At 44.8% G+C, this 23,662-nt stretch overlaps 1 protein-coding gene across 3 annotated transcripts; it reads left to right on the top strand.

Annotated features, from left to right (window-relative positions):
• Positions 1–332: 332 nt before the first annotated feature.
• On the top strand, positions 333–15,084 carry LOC142804305 (uncharacterized). 3 transcript variants are annotated; one of them, XM_075891089.1, is made up of 4 exons: positions 333–807; positions 5,784–5,838; positions 8,006–8,232; positions 14,736–15,084. In XM_075891089.1, exons 1-4 carry the CDS (start codon positions 661–663, stop codon positions 15,012–15,014), a joined length of 708 nt encoding a protein of 235 aa, XP_075747204.1. In that variant the 5' UTR covers positions 333–660; the 3' UTR covers positions 15,015–15,084. The 3 variants fall into 3 exon arrangements, with proteins under 3 accessions (XP_075747204.1, XP_075747205.1, XP_075747202.1); XM_075891090.1 differs by having other exon boundaries at positions 668–807; positions 5,776–5,838; XM_075891087.1 differs by lacking the exons at positions 333–807; positions 5,784–5,838; positions 8,006–8,232 and adding an exon at positions 8,239–14,638 and having other exon boundaries at positions 14,736–14,871.
• Positions 15,085–23,662: the final 8,578 nt, after the last annotated feature.

The following is a 23,662-nucleotide window of genomic DNA, read 5'->3' as shown; positions in this document are numbered from 1 at the left end:
CGACAACGCATAGGCTGTCCAAAATCATGTAAATCCACGGGTTTCCACGTTTGTCAACCAGTGTGCTATAAATTCTTAAGCGCACTGAACAGCTTACTTGACCAGCAATGTATGGGAAGAAATAGTCACATATATGCCGACAGTTCACCACAGAAAGCAGGCATTCTTATACCAGCGCCTACAAAACAACCGTAAAGAAGCAGACGAACAGGTTATAGGTAGCGCCACCTACGGCGAGCGATTGAACGAGAGCGGGGACACGCGCTCCCATAGGAACCCCGCTATCTGAACAGGTCAGGAGTGTAGTAGGTCATGATCAGGGGCGCAAGCTTGGCTTGGCACTGGCTTGGCCGTTCATACAGAGCCAAAAGCCGCTGCAGGAAACTGGATTGCGGATCGTATTGAGACAAAATATTTTATACATTTTTGTTTTCTTTGTTTCATTTCTCTAATTGTTCTTGTAATGGCGTGGACCGCGCTTCGTGATCTCATGTACCGGCGCACTGTTTTTAAGTTTAGTATGGCGCACGATAATACATGATTGCGTGCTTTAATTTAAAAAGGTTCGCGAGTATGGCAGCAACACTGCAATGTCGGGAAGAGGATAGAACCAGTAGCAGTTGCATGCCCGGGTGGAGCGACTGATGCCCAGATGGAGGAATGTCAACCCGATGCCTTTTGTGTTGGCCGTTCTGGCAGTTCCGCCGACTTTATAGAAAGAGACGACCCCGTCACTTGTCCTCTTCTCTTTTCCTTCGGGCATCAGCGACAACATTGACGGACGACGTGTTCGACTTCACCGTGCACGTGAGTATAGGTTGGTTTTTCATTCGAGTGAATTCTTGTTCAGATTTGCAACTTGTCGACTTCATCCTGATCACCTGTCACCGGCAATAAGTCACATACGTGTGATATTTAGGTGAAATAAATGATAATGCACATTTTCTGCTCCATTTGCGTGACTTAGCTACACCAGGACATGAGGTAAAGCCTTTGTCGCCTAGCCACTAGCAGGCAAGATCGATCACTCGCATCCTTCAGTTCACGAATCAACGCGCCTGCCTTAAAATTAGTAAGCTGCTCGCAAAGAAATCTTACCGAGGCAATTTTGTTTTCTGTGAACAATGCACCGTAGATTTGTCTTGAATAACAAAAAAAAAAAAACTCGAAAAATGAATGTCGCGACCTTTTAGAAAACGCCGTGTCTAAGAGCTAGACGCGGCATTTTGTAAAAGGCTCATTAAATTCAGTATTTTGTTCGTAGTTTCTGCTTGAAATTATTATTGTCTATGAATTTCATGGCCCAATCTTTCACTTTGGCTGAAAATCTCGGCGGCAAAAACTTTGTTCAGTGTCCATTTAAGGGCAGGTGTAGATGCCATCATTTCAGTCGCAAATCTTTTTGCTAGTCGGTCGGCTGGTTAACAATAAGGGTACTAACTAGAGTTCCAGATTTCATCAGCAACACATCATCATGGCTTCATCAGATGCTGCATTATATACATTCTATCCTTGTTTTTAAATAGGTGTACCGTATGGTCCACTGTTACAGGAAACAAGCGAGCTCATGGACAGTGAGCCATGTGGTGCTAACTGGCAGCGAGGCTTGTGAATGGGACGCATGCGCATAGAATCGGGGTGCGCCCAGTTTTGTCTGCCATTTCTCCGCCTGTACGCATGACAGCATTGGAAAGCGCATCCGTATTTTAGCTGCGCAATTTATCTAGCCCAGTGCCTCCTGCTTCAGGGATTTCCTGTGAGCACAAAAAATGCATGATTTTAATCGTTGCTGCAGTGTTTTGCAAGTTGTCACCGTAAAGCACATCATATTTTTCGCATAATGCTCGCTGCAACTAGCAAGTTTCGATGACTCAAAATGCTGTTCAGGTCTGATGTAGAAAACATTTTAAGCTCGTCCACGTGACCATGAAATATTGGTTTAATAAATAATGGAAGGCAGAGTTGGTATCAGTTGATTTACAGTGTGAAAATGAAAAGTGCGAAGGACCGTGCCTCGCAAGTAAGCTCCGAGAGCATGAGCAGAGAAGTAGCAGATGAGGATGCTCATGCGCTGCATTTCCAAATCTCACCAGCACTAATGCTTGACGGACTGCTGGCCACGCACTAGCGTGTTCTTTCTGAAACAGGACTTTGGCCCTGTAAGCAAGTTCTTGAAGGGCATAAGTAAAACGTCAAATGGGCCCCCTAAATGCACCCGTCCTTGAACCATTGGGCTTATGAATTAGTGCCCTTTTCAAAATACAACTATTCTTTTCAAATACAACTATTCAAAATACATCTATTCTAAATACAACAGTGCACGAAGTTTAAAAATGGGAAAAAAGTCTTTAAATGTCCCCTTTGTACATAGTGTTCTTGTGATGTCACTTCTGCCGTTGTCTCCCTCTCTCGCCATGCCCAAGTAACTCCCTTGGGTACCTACGGCAGTTCACGTGCTGCAGTGCGGTTTGTTGGGGGCTCGTCATCTGTTGCTGTGAACGATGTGGAAGCATTGTGGTTTTTTGTTGTCTTACTTTAACGAGCTCATTGGATTAGGAAGGCCTCGCTCGTTCACTCGATACAAGACCAGATAATCATGATGTGCAACACATACACCAGCCACGGCGTACACCGGCTGCCCGCCACAACCTATGAGGGCCTATTATCTTGCTTTCACTACGAATTGCCTGGCCCAAAAACAAGTGAAAGCTCAAAATCTCTCGAGCTGCAATTTTAAGAGTGGATGTGCGAAGCGCAGCTGCTCCCATCGAAAACTAGTCGTGCAGAGCTAGGCAAGTTTACAAGAGATATAATATTATAAATATATTGTCACGGCCTACGCCACCAAAGTAGCAATGCCCCCCCCCCAAGTGTTTTTAACAATGCTGATGTTGAGCTTGAGCCTCTTTGATTGCAATTTGTGGAAATAGTCGAGGAAAATATTATACAAGGCAGATAGCGACTTTGCGTGGTGTGTGCCGCGGTAATGCCAGTCATCACTTTATTTTTCGCGTATGCTTTGACACACTTCACTTTGTATTTTGCTTTTGTTGTACGCTATTGTACAGTGGAGTCACTGAACATGATAGAGACCGTGTATAGAATTAATTGACTAATTAAAAAAAATCCTGACGCCCAACTTGAACCGATCGGCTATACTTCAAAGTGAACTAATATTGTTTCTCATTCTTTATAGTTTGTTTCAATGCAATACCGAATCTCCGCGATCGCCATCACGATTTTAACCGCCTTCCTCGCCATCATGGTTTTAACTGCAGACAAGTTTGTATGTACAGTATCTTGGTAAGCTATATCTGTTTGCAGGTAAATACTTGGCTATGGCACTTACCCGTAATGAAGTTGCACCTGAAGGTGCAAATATTGCAAAGTTTCTTCAAGTAGCTTTTGTTAATCTGCACCAGCCAAATACGCTGGTACTTTTAGGAAAATCAGAATGTGCGTTCTCAATTTTAGGTTATAACTTTCAGCGAAGAAACACCCTAAGCTCTGCTCCCTCTGCGTGGACTACTAAATCAACTTGCCTCACTAGCAGCTCATAATTCCTCAAACTTGCATCGTGAGGCAAAACTAAACGGGTGCAAGCACGAGGAGACAACATGGCAGTTGTAGGCGATAGATTCGGTTGGTGCCCGGGCATGGTGGTGGCGCATTTCGGAAGTGACGAAAAGGTGCTGCGAGATGCACGTGCACACTTTGTATAGTTGCTGTATTGGACAGCAAACTTTTTTCCTTATCTGGGCAGTTTTACCAAAGGAAGCTTCATCATATGGCGTGATAAATGAAGCGAATCCACAGGTTGAACCACATCATAGCCTCGCTGTGCTTTTGTACTTTTTTGCTCAAAATTTATTTGTACATATAAGTGACAACTTGCCAGTAATAAGGCAGCACTCGTTTCTTTACCATATGATCATCTCCGGTGTGCTGGTGCCTCAATATTTCAAATTGTAAGCATTTACACCATTGTATGTTAACTTTTGCTTTAAAGTGAGACAAGCCACATGTGTATCGTAGATCAAGAAGCATGCCAGTTTTACGTACTTGCAAGGTAAACATCAGAAATGCACAGTTGATCAAAAATACTAGTTTAATGGTGCATCTACATAGCAGAGCACCTGTGGCACCTCGGGAACAAGATAATGCCACATATGTTACAACAGATAATTAAAAAAGACAGGGGACGTGCCGTGAACAAGTAGAAACAAAAATAAAATGGCATGTGGCAGCGAGCGAAGGCGGCAAGGGGGGGGAGCCCGTGGGACTGCAGCGGATGAACGTAGGGTGTGTGTTTAATATGTGGAAGAAAAAAAATTCAAAATTTTGGCGACTGAAATGAGGGTGACTTAGTGAGTGCGCTCATGACAAGAGTAAACACGGTTATTATTTTTTTTCAAATCTCTTTTGAAAGCCACGAAAAATCTGTATGTGGTGCAGCCTAACAGAAGGTCCGTGAAGGCAAATTATGAATTCGTCGTTGTACAAAGGCCTTTTTTTTTTTTTTCATGCGCACCATCCCCGCCGCGGTGGTCTAGTGGCTAAGGTACTCGGCTGCTGACCCACAGGGGGCGGGTTCGAATCCCGGCTGCGGCGGCTGCATTTCCAATGGAAGCGGAAATGTTGTAGGCCCGTGTGCTCAGATTTAGGTGCACGTTAAAGAACCCTAGGTGGTCTAAATTTCTGGAGCCCTCCATTACGGCGTCTCTCATAATCATATAGTGATTTTGGGACGTTAAACCCCACATATCAATCAATCATGCGCACCATAAATAGTGCTCAAAATTTAATTGCATATGTTGTTTTCATCCTCGCTGTATTCCGTGCTGTTTATGATGTAAAAAAAAGAAAGCACGCTGAAGTGGTGCTGCTTTTGGGCAACAGTTGAAAATGGCGGGGTGCATGAATGCGGAATACTGCCGCTTACACTCAAATCACTCTTGTGGTCACCTCCCACTGTTTGCAGCATGTGTTGTGTATACACAGCTGCATATTTCCTAGCTAGAAAAATTTGATTTTAGGTGTTTCACGCCATTTTTCATGTAACTATTCCACAATTACACACACTGATCAGCAGGCTTTCAATTGCGCTGAAGGACACAGGTGCCATAAAATTAATAGTAGATACTTTCAAGAAACCGTATGTAAAGGCCGAAGCTTCATGCGTACATACATACACACACACCATATTGTTTTTTGTACTTTATGAAAGCTGCGAAGGTCTCATGTGCCTCCAAGCGTAACCTGTCTTATTTATTCTCCATCACCGCAAAAGTTTTGTGAGTTTCAAATAAAAGTACTTTGCGCATGGCCACGTTTGGGTAATTTATTGTGTAGGTGTTATTTGAGCAGCCTACAGTGTTTACTTTATAAGCCTGTATGTATATGTTGCATTATAAGGATGCAGAATGTGTGTGGCTGTACAATATAGATGAAGTGTAAAAATTGTGTCTATTGTAGTGTTCTTGCAACCAATCTTACCCCCGTATTCTAGAACGTCCCTCCACTCAACGCTTCACCTTCACTTGAGATGGCTGGTGGGAGCGCCGTCTCTAAGCAGAGAAAGTCGCTGCATGTCAGCAATAATCTGCTGTGATTCTCAAGTAGCGCAGCGTCGCTTTCAAACGAGCAGCGGCACAGTGCTCAACTCTGTTAAGTGAAGGGTGAAAGTCGAGTCGGGGAGCGTTTATGAATATGGGGGTTAGTTTTGTTGTCTTGTTAACCTGCCATTAACACTGGATCGATGCTACTTTGCTCTAGCTGTACAGTGCTCTCCAAGGCTCAAGGAGGCACCGCACGGGGAAGGCTCGGAGCAAACCATGCGTGAGTTTCCTTTCATTGTTACACTATGCACGTATTAAGTGATAGACTTTAATGTATGCTATTTGTATTGTGCAAGTTTTTGGGGACATACAACTTCCAACACTTATATATTCTGACGAAAATCACGCAAGAATGAGAGAAGCTTGTGCAAAAATTATGCAAGACTGTAAGAAGCTTTTGCAGAAGTCTGTGAAATGAAGTTTTGAAAATTTGTGGCAATGTGTCATTGTACAGTGGTCAACAGTCTTGCTCAGCATGCTTGACTGCAGGGCTCCCGTCTGCACAGGCGCATCTACGGAGTGCCTGATGCATGATGGGCCAAATGTCAGCCTGCACACTGGTGCCTCTTATCCCCGTTTGTCTGTTACATCAGTGTCTCTTGTAAAGGGGATCAACTGTGCTACCTTTTTTTTTTTTTCGAATGTAATGAGTTCTTTTTCCAGATTATTGTTGTTTTAAGGTAGAGCCTCACATTTCTATCAAATACTGAAGATTCTATTTTTCCTTCTAGATGCTATGAAGTCACTCCTTGTGTTACAATAGAGTGAACACTGTTATGAGAAAAGCTACTTCATGGAGTTAACTCACTCCATATTGACTTAACACACAGAGTTGGTGAAAACTACACTCCATTCCAGCTGCATTAGGAATAATATTCATTTGCATATTTCTGTTTCTTTTGTTTGTTTGTTGGCTGGAGGTTTGGAGTATAGGGTGGCCAGAGGGCACTGTGTAGTCTTTCTTCATCTTCCCAATTTTGTGAACATCAATTGATAGCCGTATGGGAAGCAGCAAGCATGCTGAAACAGCGGTGCAAGCATGCAAGATGTTCACCATTGCATGCAGTCAGTTGCTGTGAGCAACCCACTGCATACAATTAACTGCGAGTGGTGAACTAACGCTGCACTATGTGTGCCTCCTGGAAAGCTGCAATGGTAAAGTGCCACAATCGTATAGTAACATGGATAAAATCGCAATTTGTTTGTTGAATAATTTTGCAATAGAATCAGTGGAGCTTTGGATAAATTTGTGTATCTGCCTGGTTCATCAAAGCTACAGAGTCAAATGCGGTATGTACTCGCGTATTATGTGTACTTTTTTTGTCGATCCGGTTATGTGCGAAGCTAGTAGGAATCGCTGGCCTAAAAGCCCAACTGGGAATGGGAATATATGTTGCAGGCGCTGTCACAGCTGTCTCAAAGCGGATTGTCATTTGTTTGCGAAGCCTGTTCAAATGCCCCCATTTTCTTGAAGTTCTTCCGAACATTGCTCACAAAAACCAGTTCCCACGACAAGGTTATACCAGAGAACATAAGTACTCTCCAATAATTGTCGGGAACCCAACGCAAAGTAAGATGCAGACAAGGAAGCGCGATGCCAACACAGTGCTCTGTGTGTCGCCCTTCATGTGTGTGTGTGTCCATTCCTTGTCCCAGTCTTCTATTGCGTTGTGTTCCCTCCGATATCTAACCAACACACCCAAGCTTCTATGCTAAGTCTTATTCAACGCACTCTTCTGCTGGCTCCCATACTGAATATTGCATGTCGAAGAACTCCACGCTGATGTGCTTAGCGGTAGCACGGTTTCAGTTTTCTTCGGTAAGCTTTATAACAGCAATCTGCCTCGTATATAATTATTGTAGCCTATTACAAGGAACGGTAAAAACGCAATGGCCAGATGGCGAAACCAAAAAAAAAAAAAGAAAATGAGTGCGAAAACCTGCCTCATATAGTTGATGTGACAGGTCCTTGCACGCGTTCAACATCTGTGCTGTGTCTCGGGAATACATTCTTGCCGTGGAAGAGGTGGGAAGATAGGAGGCAAACCTTTAGGCGTTTCGGACTACACATAAACAGGTTACGGTTTTCAAGTTCGATATTCTAGGGAAAGCATAAAAGTTCATGGAAGAAGGAACCTTGCACTCGGCCCATTTTGTGTAAGACTGCACTCGCCTGCTCGACAAGAGATGTGCCTGACCAGAGCATCATGAAGTCAAATGTGTCTGTGTGTGTGCTGGCAAGGTGGCTCGGGCTGGTTGGGGAGGGCAAAGTATGCGAGCAAAAAGTTTCTCGTAGTAAAGCAGGCTGGCTAATTATACTGGTGAGCAAATTATGTGAGGATGCAAATTGTGAGAGTAAATATAGTATGTACTCTTGTATGTTTCAGCTCTGTTGCTACGGATCCTGCAGATCGAACTTGGCATCCGGCAGCAACAAAGAGAGGTTCTGCAGGAGGTGCGACAGCTGAAGCTCGAGGTACGGCTCTTGTCCATGCCTCAGCACGCCCAGCCAGCACAGCCCCCTTCTGACCTTCCCCGGCTGCCTGCTGGTACAATTGGAGACGTGGAGGCAGCAGAGGCAGCTGTGCAGAGTGAAGCTGTGGCTGCGGCTTTGGTGTGTATTTCTTGATTTTTAATATGCCTATGTAACATGCAGAAATTTAGTACTGCTTTAAGATACTGTGTTTCATGAAACAAGCTAGCCAGGTAATCTCATGAGCTATTGTATTACAGTCGAATATGAATAATTCGTACTCAAAGAGGCCAGAAAATTTGTTCAAATTAAAAGAAGTTCAAAATAATGAAAGTTACCGTAAGTACTTGAATCTAACACGCACCTTTTTCCGGTTAAGAAAGTTCATGAATCGCATGCGCGTTAGAATCGAGTACGAAAAAAAAAAAAAATGAATATGGTCATTCTATTGCCATCGCCACTTACAAAATGGCCGCCCCCTACGTGCGTCGGCATGGCGCGTCGGTCATTTCTGCCTATGTGTTTCCCATGTGCGGTACTTCATACGTGTGCTGAGGAGTTCGTCATCTTGTAGTACATTAGCATCGACGGCATGGTAGGGCCGACTCCAAAAATTCGACGAGTGCACCACAATGCCGCTTCTAATAGAAAAGTCATCGCGTGTGCCGGAACGGACAGAAATCGGGCCGCATCGTGGTTATTCGAAGTTCCCGAAACGTGCGTGCGGGACTGGCGGAAACAAAAGCAGGATATTGTCGACAGCAAAGATTCACGCAAAGGCTTCAGTGGACCACAGCAGGGTCGGTTTCCACAAATTGAAGAGCTGCTCGGTGAGTATGTGATTAAGGGGGGGCGCGGCAAGTAAAGTGCCGATTTTGGTCAAAATATGCGATTTTCTGATTTATTTTTTTTCGTAATCTTCAGACCTTCAACTTCCTTGTTCTAAAATATTACAGCGAAACGTGCGCTACAAATCCCGCAAATAGTGTTTTTGCCGAGGCTAGTCGCCGAAAAGTGCGAAAAAAAAGCCCCTGAAACGGTGTTGTTCACGCCGCACAAACGCGCCAAGTTGTTGACCGTGGGCCGCCATTTTGGTAGCTTTGGAAAGAGGAGAGAGCCGGCTTCCCGATGGTCGCGGTCTCGTATTTCGCCGAGTGAAAATAAAAGCGCGAGGAGCAAGTAAAAAAACGAAAACGAAGAACGGCAATTGGCTGCGCGGGTCACGTGGTAGCAGGCGCGACCTCTTACTGGTCAAAGCTGCGCCGCGCACCTTGGCAACCTTGGAAGCGCGAGCGCATCTGCGGCCGCCGTGTCGAGAATCATCCGGCGTGCGCTTCGTTTTTTGCCAGTTTGCTGTTTTTGTGATAGTTCGCGTGCTTTTTTTACCAAGCTTTGTTTACATCGGTGGTCTCTTCTGAGTGCTTGCTCATACTGCGGTGCTATGTTGTCGCAAAAAAAGTTCCGGAGCGTCCACAAGTACGGCAAGCGTCGGAAAGCTTGGAACAAAGGGCAGACGACTGCGGCTGCCGTCCCAGTCGCAGTTCCGGACGGAGCATGCTCTTCAAGCGTCACGGAGCCTCTACTCAGACCCTTCGCTGATTGTTGTGAGGCCGAGAGTGTGGAAGGTGCCACATCGTCGTATGTCAGACCGCCGGATGCCGTCGACCGTGATGGACGCTCTCGCGAACCCGATTGCGGTGGCACCGCGTCGGCAGCCGTTGCAACTCCGGGCGTGCGCGCGTCGAACATTCTATCGCGAGTTTCGGCCCAGATTCCGAGCAGTGAAGAAATCGCGCAGCGGGCGCAGACAAGGCGGGATGTTTTGGATGCCGTAGCATCGAAGTCCGCTTCAAAGCGGAAGCTCGAGCTTCTGAACGAAGGCTGCGACGAAAATGACGGCGGTAAGGACTCCACATTCTTCATTGTAAATAAGAAGATGCTGAACGGTCTGCTTTCGTCAGTAAAGTGCAACAAGTGCGACGAAGGGTCGATACGCCTCGAGACTACGCACTGCCTTGGACTCGCGGCGAGGATGGAACTTTTTTGTGACAATTGTGGCATAGTGAACAGTGCGTGGTCGTCCCCGAGGTGCTCCGGGCAACAAAAAACGAACCCCTTTGAGGTAAACGTGCGTGCTTTGAGGGCTGTGCAGTCAGTTGGCAGAAAACAATCTGCCATAAATGACATTTTTTCTGCGATGGACATTTCGCATCGAGCACTGCACCACAAGTCCTACCAGAGACTGCAAAGGAAGTACAGCCACCCTGCCACCACATCAGCTGCCACCCGCATTGAAGCAGAAAGTGCACAGAAGGTGCATGACATTTACAAGGACCTAGGAGGAGTGCCAGGCAACATTGACGTCATTTACGACGGCACGTGGATGACGAGGGGGCACAGAAGTCATATTGGCGTGGGCTGTGTAATCGAGTTGTACACAGGCTTGGTCTTGGACCACTGTGTCCTGTCCAACTACTGCCAAGGCTGTGCTGTTGGCCCCAAGCCTGGTGACGACAACTATGAGGAGTGGCTTGAGAAACACAAGCCACAGTGCCAAAAGAACACCGATGCTAATGCAGGCCAAATGGAAGTAGAAGCAGCGAGGATCATGTTTGAAAGATCGTTTACCAAGTACAAGCTTCGATACATCAATGTGCTCTGCGACGGTGACAGCCGTACGTACCTTGCCCTCACGCAAGACAAGGTGTATGGCTACATGTTGATTAAGAAACAGGAGTGTGTGAACCATGTGAAAAAAAGAATGGGCACTTCCTTGCGCAACCTTCTTGATGAGCACAAATCCAAAGGCCGAGGACTGAGCATGGGTGGCAAAGGCCGGCTGACGCAGGGCCTTATAAAGAAGTTGACGAATTATTATGGCTGGGCCATTAAGAGCCACCCCAACGATGTTCCTGGCATGGAGAGGGCCATCATGGCCACTTATTACCATGTAACATCCACAGACCAGGATCCACACCACGACCTGTGCCCAAGTGGGACTGACTCCTGGTGCCCGCACAATCAGGCATTGGCCAAGGGAGAGCCGCTGCCGCCTCACAAACATAAACTGCCCCCTCACGTGCGAGTGGCACTGCTGCCAATCTACAAGCGCCTCTCGAACAAAGAGCTCCTTGAAAGGTGTGCGCAGGGAAAAACCCAGAACGCTGTGGAGAGTATGAACAGCCTCATTTGGTCACTCCAGTCCAAGAGCCAGTTCGCCTCCCTTCGAAGTGTGGAAAGTGCAGTTGCAGATGCAGTCTGCCGTTTCAATGGTGGCTGCAAGAGTGCGCTGCAAGAGATCACTGCTCAACTGGGCTTCAATCCAGGAGACTGCTCTTTGCGGCGAGCAGCCGAAAAGGATGCCAAAAGGGTAAAGAGGGCTCAAAAGGCGCATTGTTCCACGACAAAGAAGCGCAAAACTGGGTTGCGCTCTACAGAGGCCAAGGCCACAGCATCTCAGGATTACTGCCCAGGAGGATTCTGAGTGTTTTAGGCATGTTGTGAACTTCCAAACAAGAGTGAACTTTCAAAGTCAGTTTTCTCAACTCTTGATTTTCGCCTATGTGCCTTCGCTAGAACATCTGTCATTTTCTAACAAAGACTGATAGAGTCGTTCCGTTTTTTGCACTAGGCTCAGGAGGCCTTTAGCAGTGCAATAAAGCTTTATCTCTCTTCTTACTCATCATTTAAAATTTTTAGAACACATTTTATAATTACTGCGATGTGTGCGCAAAACAACATCCATGTTTTGGAAATTTTATTTATGGTTACAAGAACTAGAAAAATCAACTAATAGCTTCTCTGCACAAGTTGATGCTTTGGGAACATAATAATATGAAAAAATAATTTCATTTAGCAATAATTATCTCTTTAAGTGTGAAGAGCATTAATTAGTATAATTATGCTTGTAACTCAAAAAGTACAAGAGGTATTTGAAAACGGTTTTCATATTTGGAATCCTCACAATCATCCACATACACACACCAAGTTTCATCACAAACAGTACATTAATAAAAAAATTAGTTTTACTTGCCACGTCCCCCCTTAAGCAGTGAGCGGCACAGCGGCCCGTGACGACAGAACTGCTCCAAGTGCAGGCTATGCAGTTAGCCTTAGAAAAAGGGCTAATGCAGAGCCATTTTAAAGCGAGCAGGTGCTGGCTAACGAACTTTATGAAGAGAAAAGGCTTTTCCCTCCGAAGGCGAACGGGCATATGCCGGAAGTTGCCGGAGGAGTACGAAGAAAAGCTTCAGAGTCTTCAGCGGTTCCTCCTAAACTTGCGGCACAACAACGGCTACCTGCTTGGGCAAATCGGGAATGCCGATCACACGCCTCTTTACTTCAACATGCCTGGCACCACAACCGTCTAGGAGAAAGGGGCGAAGCAAGTTTGTGTACTGACATCGGGCGACGGTAAAACTAGTGACAGCAATGCTCCGTTGCACGTCAGATAGGCATAAGCTTCCCCCGTACTTCATATTTAAACGGAAGACGCTCTCAAAAATTGTCGTTTTCCCGAGTGGTGTGATCAAGCGGGCCAACGTGAAAAAAGGGTGCGCGTTGCAACTGATGTCTTGTTTTTTCTCTTTTTTTTTTCTTTTTTTTTTTGTCGTGGAAACCGGGTGCGCATTACAATCGAGGGCGCGGTAGAATAGAGTAAATACGGTAATTGAGCGGAGGGCTCACCATGCAGTGATGCATGTGCATGGAGAAGTTTTATTCACAAATTACAGGACATCCGTCATTAATTAAAGTAGTCAATACATGTCTGTACACGTTGGCCTTGCAACGAGTCAACAAGTTTTGCGTGCAGTTTGCAAAGCATTTGTACTTCGGCTTCAGTATTCTCCTGGCAATAGAAGTTGCGCGCGGCAATGTCCAGTGCTGACACTCTTTGAAGACAACTGTGTTTCCACTGTTACCATCTGCGCTGCAGCCGGAGCGTGGCCAGCACATGATGAGAAAGGAGGAGCGTCTTCACCTGGAGAAAAGCAGATAGGCACTCGAGAGAGAAACACTCCGCGGCAGCTTTTTTTTTTTCTCTTCATGCGCGGTGTTGAAAGGAGAAGAGTCTCTACATAGCAGGAACGAAAAACAGGGAAGCGTGACACCGGCGCGTTGCAGATCGGCATGAGAGAGAGCCCACTCTCTGCGACAGCTTTTTTTCCCCTCTTTCTCTTCGTGCGCAGTGTTAAGAGGAGAAGGGTCTCTACGTGGCAGGGACGGAAAAAGCCGAAGCGTGGCACAGGAATGTCGCAGATTGGCATTTGGCAAACATTCCATCGCAGTCTTTTCTTTCCTTTTCTTCATTTTCTTCTTTAAGCACAGCGATGAGGTGTCTGAAGTGCCACCGCAGGATTGGGCGGGGTGCTGAGAGCATTTTCGGAGTGCGGTATAGCTTTCATAGGACCACAGCGTCAGTTCGAATTAAGTGTGTTGGAATTAATGAGATTCGACTGTATTTACTATAGTCTGTGAAGTCCGAGTGAACTGTCCTAAGCTAGCAGACGATGTAGGCGGCATCGTGTGTTTGATGGGCAGTGACTAGCAATAGCCTGCTTAAAACAGACATTCAGCAATTTTGTTCATTTATCACCCTATTTCGTGTCCGCTGCGGCTCTCTCTACTTTGAGCTACAGTTCACCCTGCCTTGTGTTAGCCGATTTCTTACTTTTTTAAAAATCTAACATGCACCCCATTTCGCAGGGTGAAGAAAAATGCACCTTTGTTTATTGTGATGAGATTTCTAAAGCGACATGCCTCTTTGTTGGCTATCACAGAAAAATGTAGACAGCAAATGGTGCGACCATCTAGTGCGACCTTTATTTTTCTATCAGTTTCATCTATGACCAAGATTTGGTCGCTCTAAGGTTGCCTCTTAGTACGCCTTGATCATGTTCATTTATCTTGTTGTGCTCTGCTTACAATGCATTGATTAAAAACATGTCCTAGCTTCTTTTTGAATTCCACATACTTTATCGTTTTTCACCTGTAGAAGCTACTCCTGGTCAACATTCAGGCAAAGACATTGTAACCTCAAAGAAATGTGTATTGGAATTTGAGCACTGTACAAAGTAATTATACTAGTTCATAGCTAGAATCAATATTTATTAAGGGTTATAACAGTGTTGTATTTGATTTCATAACAGCAAAACTGCATTCAGAGAAGGACTCTGAAAGGTTCTCACACTGAGTGTGAGAGGGCTGATGTGGAAACCATTTTAGGTCAAGTGAGTTGAAGTTAGCGTAAAAAAACAATGAAATGTTGTGATGCCCGAAAATTCAAGTTGTTGTTTTCAGTGTCCTCTTCTTGCAGATTTTTATCATGAAAACATTTCGATGTGCTGTTGCGTTTACCCCATCTATGCTTCTTGCATTTTTTTACAGCGCAAGCACCTCCTGCAGATTGGGGGACGTGGCCTCCGAGAAATTGGTGTGAATGCCATGAAGGCTGTATTGGCACATGACGTGCAAGTGCTGTACAGCCTTCATGGCAGAAAAGGGAAAAGGGCCTTTGTGAACCTGAGGCTCTGTAGATTAGTGACAGGTTTAACTTGTTCATTGTTTTATGTGTGTGTTACCATGTGTATTCTCTGTACTGCAGTGCTTCATGTGTACTATGGTATTTCTGTTCTTGTATGCAGATGTCATCTGCCAAAAAGCAGGGTGCGACCAGGCGGAGGCCCTCAACTTTATTAAGAGGTGGCTGCCAGGGTCTGGTGATCGCTGTGGGGGCAGGAAGCGGCGCTTCAGAGAAGCATTTGTTGTGGAGCAGCCCGATGATCCCTACTCTCAGAGTGCAGATTATCGGCTGCTCGCGGCAGCTGGCTTCCTGCCCAGCCACAGCAGCCAGGGCCTTGACAGCACCACTGCCACTGTGCCCCCAACGCAACCTGACCTGCAGTAGAGCGGGCCTTTTTTAGTTGTGTATATATATTTTTCAATGTATACATTTTTTGTTGTACCAAATAAATAAAAAAAACAAAGAATAAATGGTCTGCAGACTGTCGGTGGTGCACTGTTCGGCTAGCTTATGCTGATTCAGAAGCACCATCACCATGTTTTAGTTACAAAAAAATGCTCTAAACTGTATGAATATTCTCGATTATCATGTGGGGGACATATGTGGGGATTGCAAGTGGGGGACATACGCTTTCAGCATTTACTTCCTAACGACTTTTTTCGATCTGCTGTACCAAATACCAGTACCAAATAAAGCACTCCCTATTGCAAAAAATAAATTGGTAAAAAAAATAAACTACACTTCTAGTGTTAGCAAAGGGAATGACATATAAAAGATGAAATAGATCGAGTAACTGTTTTCAGTTCTCAGCATTCAATTTTCTGTTGCCCCAAGTATACAGGGCTGCAAAACTACAAGAGCGGGTCATCGAGGCATATTGTTTAAATCTTCCGGTAAGAAAACTTCTCTACTAATAATGGTTACATAATGGCAAGCCAATCAGTAGCCAATATTCGTCGTGCAGGAAACATCGGTGTAATAACGGCCTTTCATTGGCTGCAATGTGGCCCTGGATTGGTCCAATGTCGGCCGTACATCCGTAGCCAATATTCGTCGTGCAGCGAACATCGGCGTAAAAATGGCATGTGATTGGCTGAAATATGGCCCAATGTTGGCCGAACATTGGCAGCTTTGTCGGCAATACGATGGGCCTTCGTCGGCCCAATGTTGGTTGCATACTGGCTAAAACATCGGCAAAACGTCGGCCCATCATTGGCTTGAACGTCGGCCCGACATTGGAAGAAGTTGCACTTCCGACGTCGGCCCGACGTCGGTGCCGATGTTAGCCGATGTTGGTCCAAGATTGGTCCAACGGCGGCGTGCTGCCTGGGCCCAGGCAGCACAGAAGGTTGGCCCAATATTGGGGATAGATCGGCATTGCCTGGCCCATGAACGGCCCAGTTTTCACAACGTACCGCCAAGATTGGCTGTGCCAGCCAAATAGAACGCGACGTTGGACCAGCGTTCACAACGTACCCCCAATATTGGTTCTGCCAGCCGAATAGAACGGCTATGTTGGACCAGCATTAACAACATTCCGCCAATGATGGCTGTGCCAGTCTATTAGATTGGTTATATTGGGCCAGCTTTCAGAGCTTTCCGCCCATATAGGCTGTGCCGGCTGATTAGAACGGACACATCGGGCCAGGTTGTACAAGTAGCAGCCAATATGGGCGGAGCCATCCAATAAGACCGGCATTATTGGCCCGCCGTTTGACCGTTATTGCCGGCGTCAGCTGAAAAGTCAACATCACGATGTCATAATATTAGAATATGAGCCAATTTCTGCGGCTGCTGCTTTTTGGCGCTGTTCTGGCCCCAATTCACGCACCGATTTTTCAAGTTAGAGAGAGAGTAATATATGTGCCGGGCACAATATTAGAACTATCTTTTCGTCATTAAACCATGCCTCGCCACGGCGGTCTAGTGGCTAAAGTACTGGGCTGCTGACCCGCAGGTCGCGGTTTCGAATCACGGTTGCGGCGGCTGCATTTCCGATGGAGGCGGAAATGTTGTAGGCCCGTGTGCTCAGATTTCGGTGCACGTTAAAGAACCCCAGGTGGTCGAAATTTCCGGAGCCCTCCACTACGGCGTCTCTCATAATCATATGGTGGTATTGGGACGTTAAACCCCACATATCAATCAATCAATCAATAAACCATGCACAGTTGATTGAAATGCATAATCGTTGGTTGAAGTTGTGCAAGGTAGACTTTTTAAGTGATAAAAAATTACCGATCAAGTTTCTCTGTCAGACGTGACGTACGATGCGGTGCTATCCGTACGTATGACGAAGCTGCTGCGGATACCGCTGTCTTACGCGTGCATGTAGACATCGAATATCTGACGCAAATCTTATCGTATCATGTGTCGGGCTAGCTATCTACGCGACCTATTCGAATCTGTTTTGCGTTCACAGCACAGTACGTGTTAACGGCACTTGCTGCTGCTTGACGTGTGGGAAGAGCGGGGGTCGTCAGTTGCGTTATGGTGACTGAATCATACAACATATGCAGTTGCCGTGATCTAACACACAGACGCGCGTGTGCACGCACGCACGCGCTATATTCATGCAACGACCACACGAATTCCCAACAACATCGCAGCGAACGGTTGGTAAGGTGTTGCGGAGTGTGTGGGCGTCGTAGCCAGCTCGTTGCGAACGTGAATTTCGGCGTGGAACGCTTCTTTTTTATGTACTTTTTTAACGTGTGCCCAAAACGGTAGGCTGCGCGATACGAGCAGTACGACACACACAAAAAAAAAGAAGAAACGTGAATGCATAGGGCAAATCGTTAATAACAAAAAAAAAACAAAACACGCACGCTCACGCCACTGCAGTGGCGTGAGCGTGCGTGTTTTTTTGTTATTAACGAAGCACATGTGCTTCCATGAAACATGACAGCCAAGAATGATGAAGTATTCATTTACATACAAATTACTATGAGTTGCTGAAACTCACGCAAAAGACCATAATTTTCTTCCTTGGATATTGATCGAGTGCCTTGGAATTATGCTATGTGAATTTGACACATCAACAGTGCATTATGATTCCCACCATAAGGGGCCAGAATCTTGACAAGTAATAGAAGTACTCTTCCCACCTGATGTGCACCTAACGTAAAGAGGCCTTGTTTCTCAAGTTAGCAATATATATATATGGAGCACATCACCACTGGAAAAATATACCAGGTGTAACCAGAAAAAGGCGCACCTGCAGTTTTAAAGTTTAAAAGAAGCAATGACATGCCAACCATCCAAAATAGAATGCCCGAGAAAGGAGCATCAATCAGTATTACAGCAGCTAAAAGCCTGCTAACAGCTGAAGGTAGTCATGCTGCTCTTCCATTCAAGTATAGTGTACACTGAGAAAAGATACTGAAGATACACCATCAGCAAATGACAAAACCAATACAGACAGAGTTTTCTCTTATAATACAAAAAGTCTTTAGCTGAGGAGGCAAATAAGTCATTGGCACACAATAAGTGCACAAAAAAAAAAGCTGTCGCACGAGGCTCTCAGTGCTTAGACAACACAGGCAAAAATACAGTAGACTGAAGAAGAGAAAGCCCATAGCAAAAGTTACCATACTCCTGAGTTCTTGCTTTGCGTGCAAATGAAGCTAGCGTGAAGATGAACACTAGATTAAAGCACCACAATCAATATCTGGAAGTCAATGCTTTAGGAATAATACAAAGTACTGAAGAAGCATGCAAAGAGCATTCCTGTGAAGGCAAATATAAAAAAAAGACTTAAAGCTCTGTGGCCCTGAACAAGACAACACCACAACCAATCGAAGAGCCGTTCGGACACACCAGCAGTTCTGGCCAACACTAAAAAGTCACAAAAACATACCTTTAATGCCTTTTTTGCAAGAGAACTTCAAAAGAAATGTGCATACACCAATGCCAGAAGTATCGATAGACGCTATTACTCCTATTCAGCTCTTCATTGAAACACTGACAGAAGATACTTGTACCTGAATGCTTAATTACTTTGGTACAACTCAAGAGCGCCGACGCCAAGTGGCAAAAAATTATGATGGAAGACTACAATGTGATCAAATGCACACGTCAACCACCAACCAAGGTCCTATGCTAGAGTGAATGTCGCAAAAAATCTTGAACGCCTAATGTCACTGGCTCATACTCAGCGTTCTCAATCAAAATCTTGACCTCCCACACAGCATATTATTTCAACAACCTGCCACCTCTCACCATGTCATGAAACAAGCTCGAGTATACACAAACCCTCCTCACCGTTATGTAGTTAGATAGCTCCACTAGTGCTTCACTCTCGGAACACATAGACCAGGGCCGTAACTAGACGGGTAGTGAGGAGGTTCTGAGCCCCTGAAGTATTTTCGGGCTCTGACTTTTCATCAACAATAGCATAATCTGGGCAAGTTGGTTCATCGTGGTTGTGTTCTAGTAACAGTGAGAGAAGTTCAGGAAAAGACAAAAAGGACAGGAAAGAGTGCTGACTGCCAACTAAATTTTATTGAAGGTACTACGCCCACTTTTATACAGAGTACAAGAACAGTGCTCATGCACAACGACACATGTGAGACCATGATAATATAATCTTAACTGAGAAAAGAATACTCTCTCTCCGAATGGATGAGTGAAGGTATACTGATGCACTGATTTATGGCCTTCCTGACAAGAAAAAGCTTTCACAGTCTCTCTTTCATTTCTTGTTCTTGCTTTTTTCAAAAACAGTGTTTTATGAAACATAGAACTGCACTTACATTCTTTACAGTGTATGGCCATGCGACTAGCATAGCCATTCTTAACATTTTAAGCATGCTGTCTTGCTCAAACATTGGGGCACTGCCCAGTTTGTCTTATGTTTACGTTTCCACATGTCAATAGTATCTCATACACAACATTATATTGGCATTCAGTATACCTATTCTCGTGACGAATGGTGAAATAATGGCTATTCCTGTTGCTTTTTAGTACACACACTTTTGAAAACTTGCAAGGGATGGCAAATAACAAGATAAAATCATATCGGCTCGCAATTTTCTTTATATTGTGAAACACCTTATGTACGTACGGTATAGCATGCAAATATCTTTGGTCATTCTGTTTTTATTTTGGTCCTGTTTTGTTTAACTTGACTTTCTGCAGGAGGGTTTAGCACACAGGTGTGGTGGTGCTGTTGGGATATCCAGCATCCTTTAGTCTTTTAATCTGGTTTTTAAGGCTTACCTCATCCTTGTGCTCACATGACTTCTGAAGGGTGGCCTCAATGCACGTGGTAGCAATTCCTCTGTGTAAATTGTGTAAATGTGTAATTATGTGTTATGATGTACTAAAAAAGATGTCCCAAGAATCAGAATAAGTGACAGTAGTCAAAGTTTTTGTCACTGCCTTTATACAAATACCAGTTTATTTGTTGCCTCCTGCAGTATTTTAGGGCCTCTTATATAGATAGGATGTTTTCTCACTTTTATTACATTTTTGTATTGATGATGCCATATGCTCAGGAGGTAGAATGTCGTTATGTTCTTTCTGATAACTTCTAGCTTCTGAGCAAAGATAATGTTTCAGAAAAATGAAAAAAGGCTAGCATAATATTAAGACATGGGAAGAAAGCAGAGTTTATCAAAAAATCAATGCATTAGTTGGGAATGAGAAAAAAAGATGGATGACAGGTCAGTAATGTCAATTAATTTATATTAGGACACATGAAATGTAGCAGAGGGTGGCAGGTGATTAGTTCAAATGAGATCGAGAAATTATCAGCCATAATATGAAATTGGCTCATACAGGACAGGGAACATTGATTGGGCTTCCTCCCTGCAGTGGACATAATATAGGCTTAACGCTAACAATGAGCAAAGCCTGTGAAATTAATGCTCCATGAAATGAGCAGTACTGCACAGATTGCTGTGCTAGACTTCCCATTTTGCATGTTTTTACCAGCTTATCCTGCTCGCTGTGCAGACACAAAGCTTCACCAGAAAAACAATGTTATACTTGGTGAGGATAATGCCAGTGAATGCAGTGTTTTATCTACACCTTTCCTTGCTTAAGTCCTCCTCCAAACTATACGATTTTTCTTGGAAATGTTCTGCTTACAGCACACCAACCGATCAAGTGAAACAACTTTATTGGAGTCCTGCAGGACGCGCCCTAGTATGCAATCACCATTCCACTTCACGTTACAACATACTGGTGGTAAAAATATTCTCTGGCAGAGTACAGAAGTGCATGCACTGAGCTAGCTTGTGCAACGCGGTCTATTCCAGAAAGCTGAACCTATGTTTGGTACAGAATTTTGTAACCACACGATGCTTGTACAGATTAAATGTGGCCACACATAGCAACTTCTGAGCTTTTTTTATGAAATGATCTCGCAGTATCTGAAAACATTTGTTTTTTTGTTTACTTCATAGTTCTCAGTGAAATATTTCTCTTGTTCCTCTCATTGAATAATGGCATTTGGTGCGGCTAAGGTGTTCCTAATGCCTCACTATGAGATCAGAAAAACGATTCTCCTTGAAATTGCTTCACAAGCATTTTCTAAGATATTGAATGACACTGCTTCCACATGTACAAACATTTGCTAGTTTTATTGAGGGTTGATGATAAAGGGAATCAGTTGGTGCATCGAAGCCGTACAGAGATTGACTGGCCCTGAAAAGGGCGGTTTAGTTATATATCTTGCAGCTTGTTCCAGGTAGACAGGGCTTCATTCTGTAGAAATGGTAACTCATCACACTGGTTCCCCAGCATGAAGAACATAACTTGATGCTAACACTGACTCAGATGTTCTGAAATGTCATAGAGGGTACATGAAGGCTGGGTACATGAAGGTTGCAGTTATACTAACTGTACAGTCAGCATGCTTGTGTGATATGTGCATAGCTGCATCAAAGTCACGTGTGAGAATTGCGTGAACAGCTGAAAATCTCAATGGCAGCATAGCTTAAGAAGTCTGTCATCCCTTTTTTGCCAGTTTCCAATATCATCCTTCTCTTTTCATGCATCCTCTTTCAATATATCTGGGGTTTTAGTTCCCAAAACCACGATATCATAATGAGAAGCAAATTTTGAACATCTGGTGTTCTTTACCATCTTCACTTGTTTGCAGCGCAACACCAGAAACACAGGACAGGGAAGGAGCAAAAGAGAAAGAAAAGATGGCGCCGACTCCGAAAAGACGGCACTGACATCCTGACACGCACATGTCGTGATGTAAGCTGCCCAAAGAGTGGCCTCCCATGAGAATAGTGAAGAATTGGGAATAGGATCTACCAGTAAGGGCTTTGTGTGCAATTCACAAACAGTGAAAAAGATCCACCAGGGGTGAACCACATGTACATGGTGCACTCCGGTTGAGAGAGAGCAGAGTAGAACAGATGTGCCAGACAGGAGATTATAAATGGTTTTGTCTGGAGCTGGTGCCAGACCGAGCTCTGATTAAGCGTAAGAGAGTATTGAGCGCCAGGCCAATCTGATCCCATTCCTGTGATGGGGTGCAATGTGATGACAGGTGCGAATTCCATTTTCTTTTTTTTCCATGGGTTTAGGGAAATAATTTTTCAGGGATCAGATGGAAATACCTCCGACATACATACTAACATGCTTATTCTTGGGCGTGTCATGCCTAGCCACCAGATGGGGAGAAAAAGGAATGTTTCCCAAAATGTGCGATAAAGTGTTTGGTGCTACGCCTTGACGGAAGTATTGATAGGTGCTTTGGAAATCGGTACGCCATTTCTGTAATCGTTAAATATGCAACTGCATGTGCCACTGCTAGGGATAGCGTGACACTCCCAGCCATTTCGGGGTAAGCCGTTTTAATCTACATGAAGATGTTAATGAGCCCGTTCTCCATCACAGCAGTAGCTTTGGCCATTCCTTCAACTAGGCCTACTGCAGCGCCAACTAAACGTCTGCATGAATTTAGCACTAGTACCGTACATAATAATCAGCATGTGCCTTGGGTTCACTTCGATGGTGTTTTGAATTCATCTTGCGTGACAATGGTTTAAGTTGCACGCGTGCCTTAACCATTACTGCAATAGGAGACCATGATTTATCGTCACGCATGGTGTTGCTTAGCTCGGTCCTCAGTGTTCGAAGCAGGTTCCGCCTTGTGAGTGCCTGAGAGAGGCACAAGAGTTGATTTCTGCTCTGTGTTTCTATAATTCCCTAGCCTGTATTATACAGGAAGCGGATAGTGCTGGTGTGCGTCAGCTGCCTCGGTGCGCTCTCAGCCGCCTGCCTGGTAAGACTGATAGCTCATTCTATCAGCGCCTTGTCGTACTCCCTCCTCACACTGCGACATGTCCTCCACTTGGAGGACATGATGACGGAACAAGATCATACGAAGCCCAAAACCGCAATGTTTGCAAGCCACAACCCGAGCAAACAATCCAACGGTGAGGCCAGAAAATCTACCTGACTAGGCCTGGAGCAACAAGCCAGAGGCCAGAGAGCATATTCTTGGCTGGATAGATGGATGGATGTGGCTGTACCCTTTAGATCGGGCGGCGGCTAACGCCACATAGCCGTAATGCTTAGTGAACTAACCACTAGATTTATTTTCCCCCTTTAAATAGTAAAGTTGGATGGGTACTTTGAAGTGAAGGGTTTAATTTTCAATCGTGTCTTTACTTTAGCCACCAATGAGATAACCTCCTTCTAGTTAAGTCTACCCGCTTAAAGTCTATTTTGCCCTCCCTGTCCCTAAACACCAGTGCTTTGAAAAACTCTGCGCCATCATCTTGAACTATAAGGTGAAGCCCTTTACAGAGCATTGTCAAGTGTTCGGCAGTTTTTTCTTTCTCTTCACACGCACTGCATACTGTGTCTACCCCTTCGTATTTGGCCCGATATGTCTTGGTTCGCAATACTCCCGTCCTGGCCTCAAACAGTAGAGAACTACCCTGAGTATTATCATAGATCCTTTCTTTGGCAATTTCCTGCTTAAAAGTTCGATAGATCTCTAGTGCAGACTTCTTAATCATGCCAATTCTCCCCATGTCAGTCTCCGTTTCCTGCAGTTCCTTTTTAACCGATAGTTCTTTC

Source organism: Rhipicephalus microplus, chromosome 3, assembly GCF_043290135.1.
Source record: "Rhipicephalus microplus isolate Deutch F79 chromosome 3, USDA_Rmic, whole genome shotgun sequence".
NCBI lineage: Eukaryota > Metazoa > Arthropoda > Arachnida > Ixodida > Ixodidae > Rhipicephalus > Rhipicephalus microplus.
This window is presented reverse-complemented; position numbering and strand designations above follow the sequence as displayed.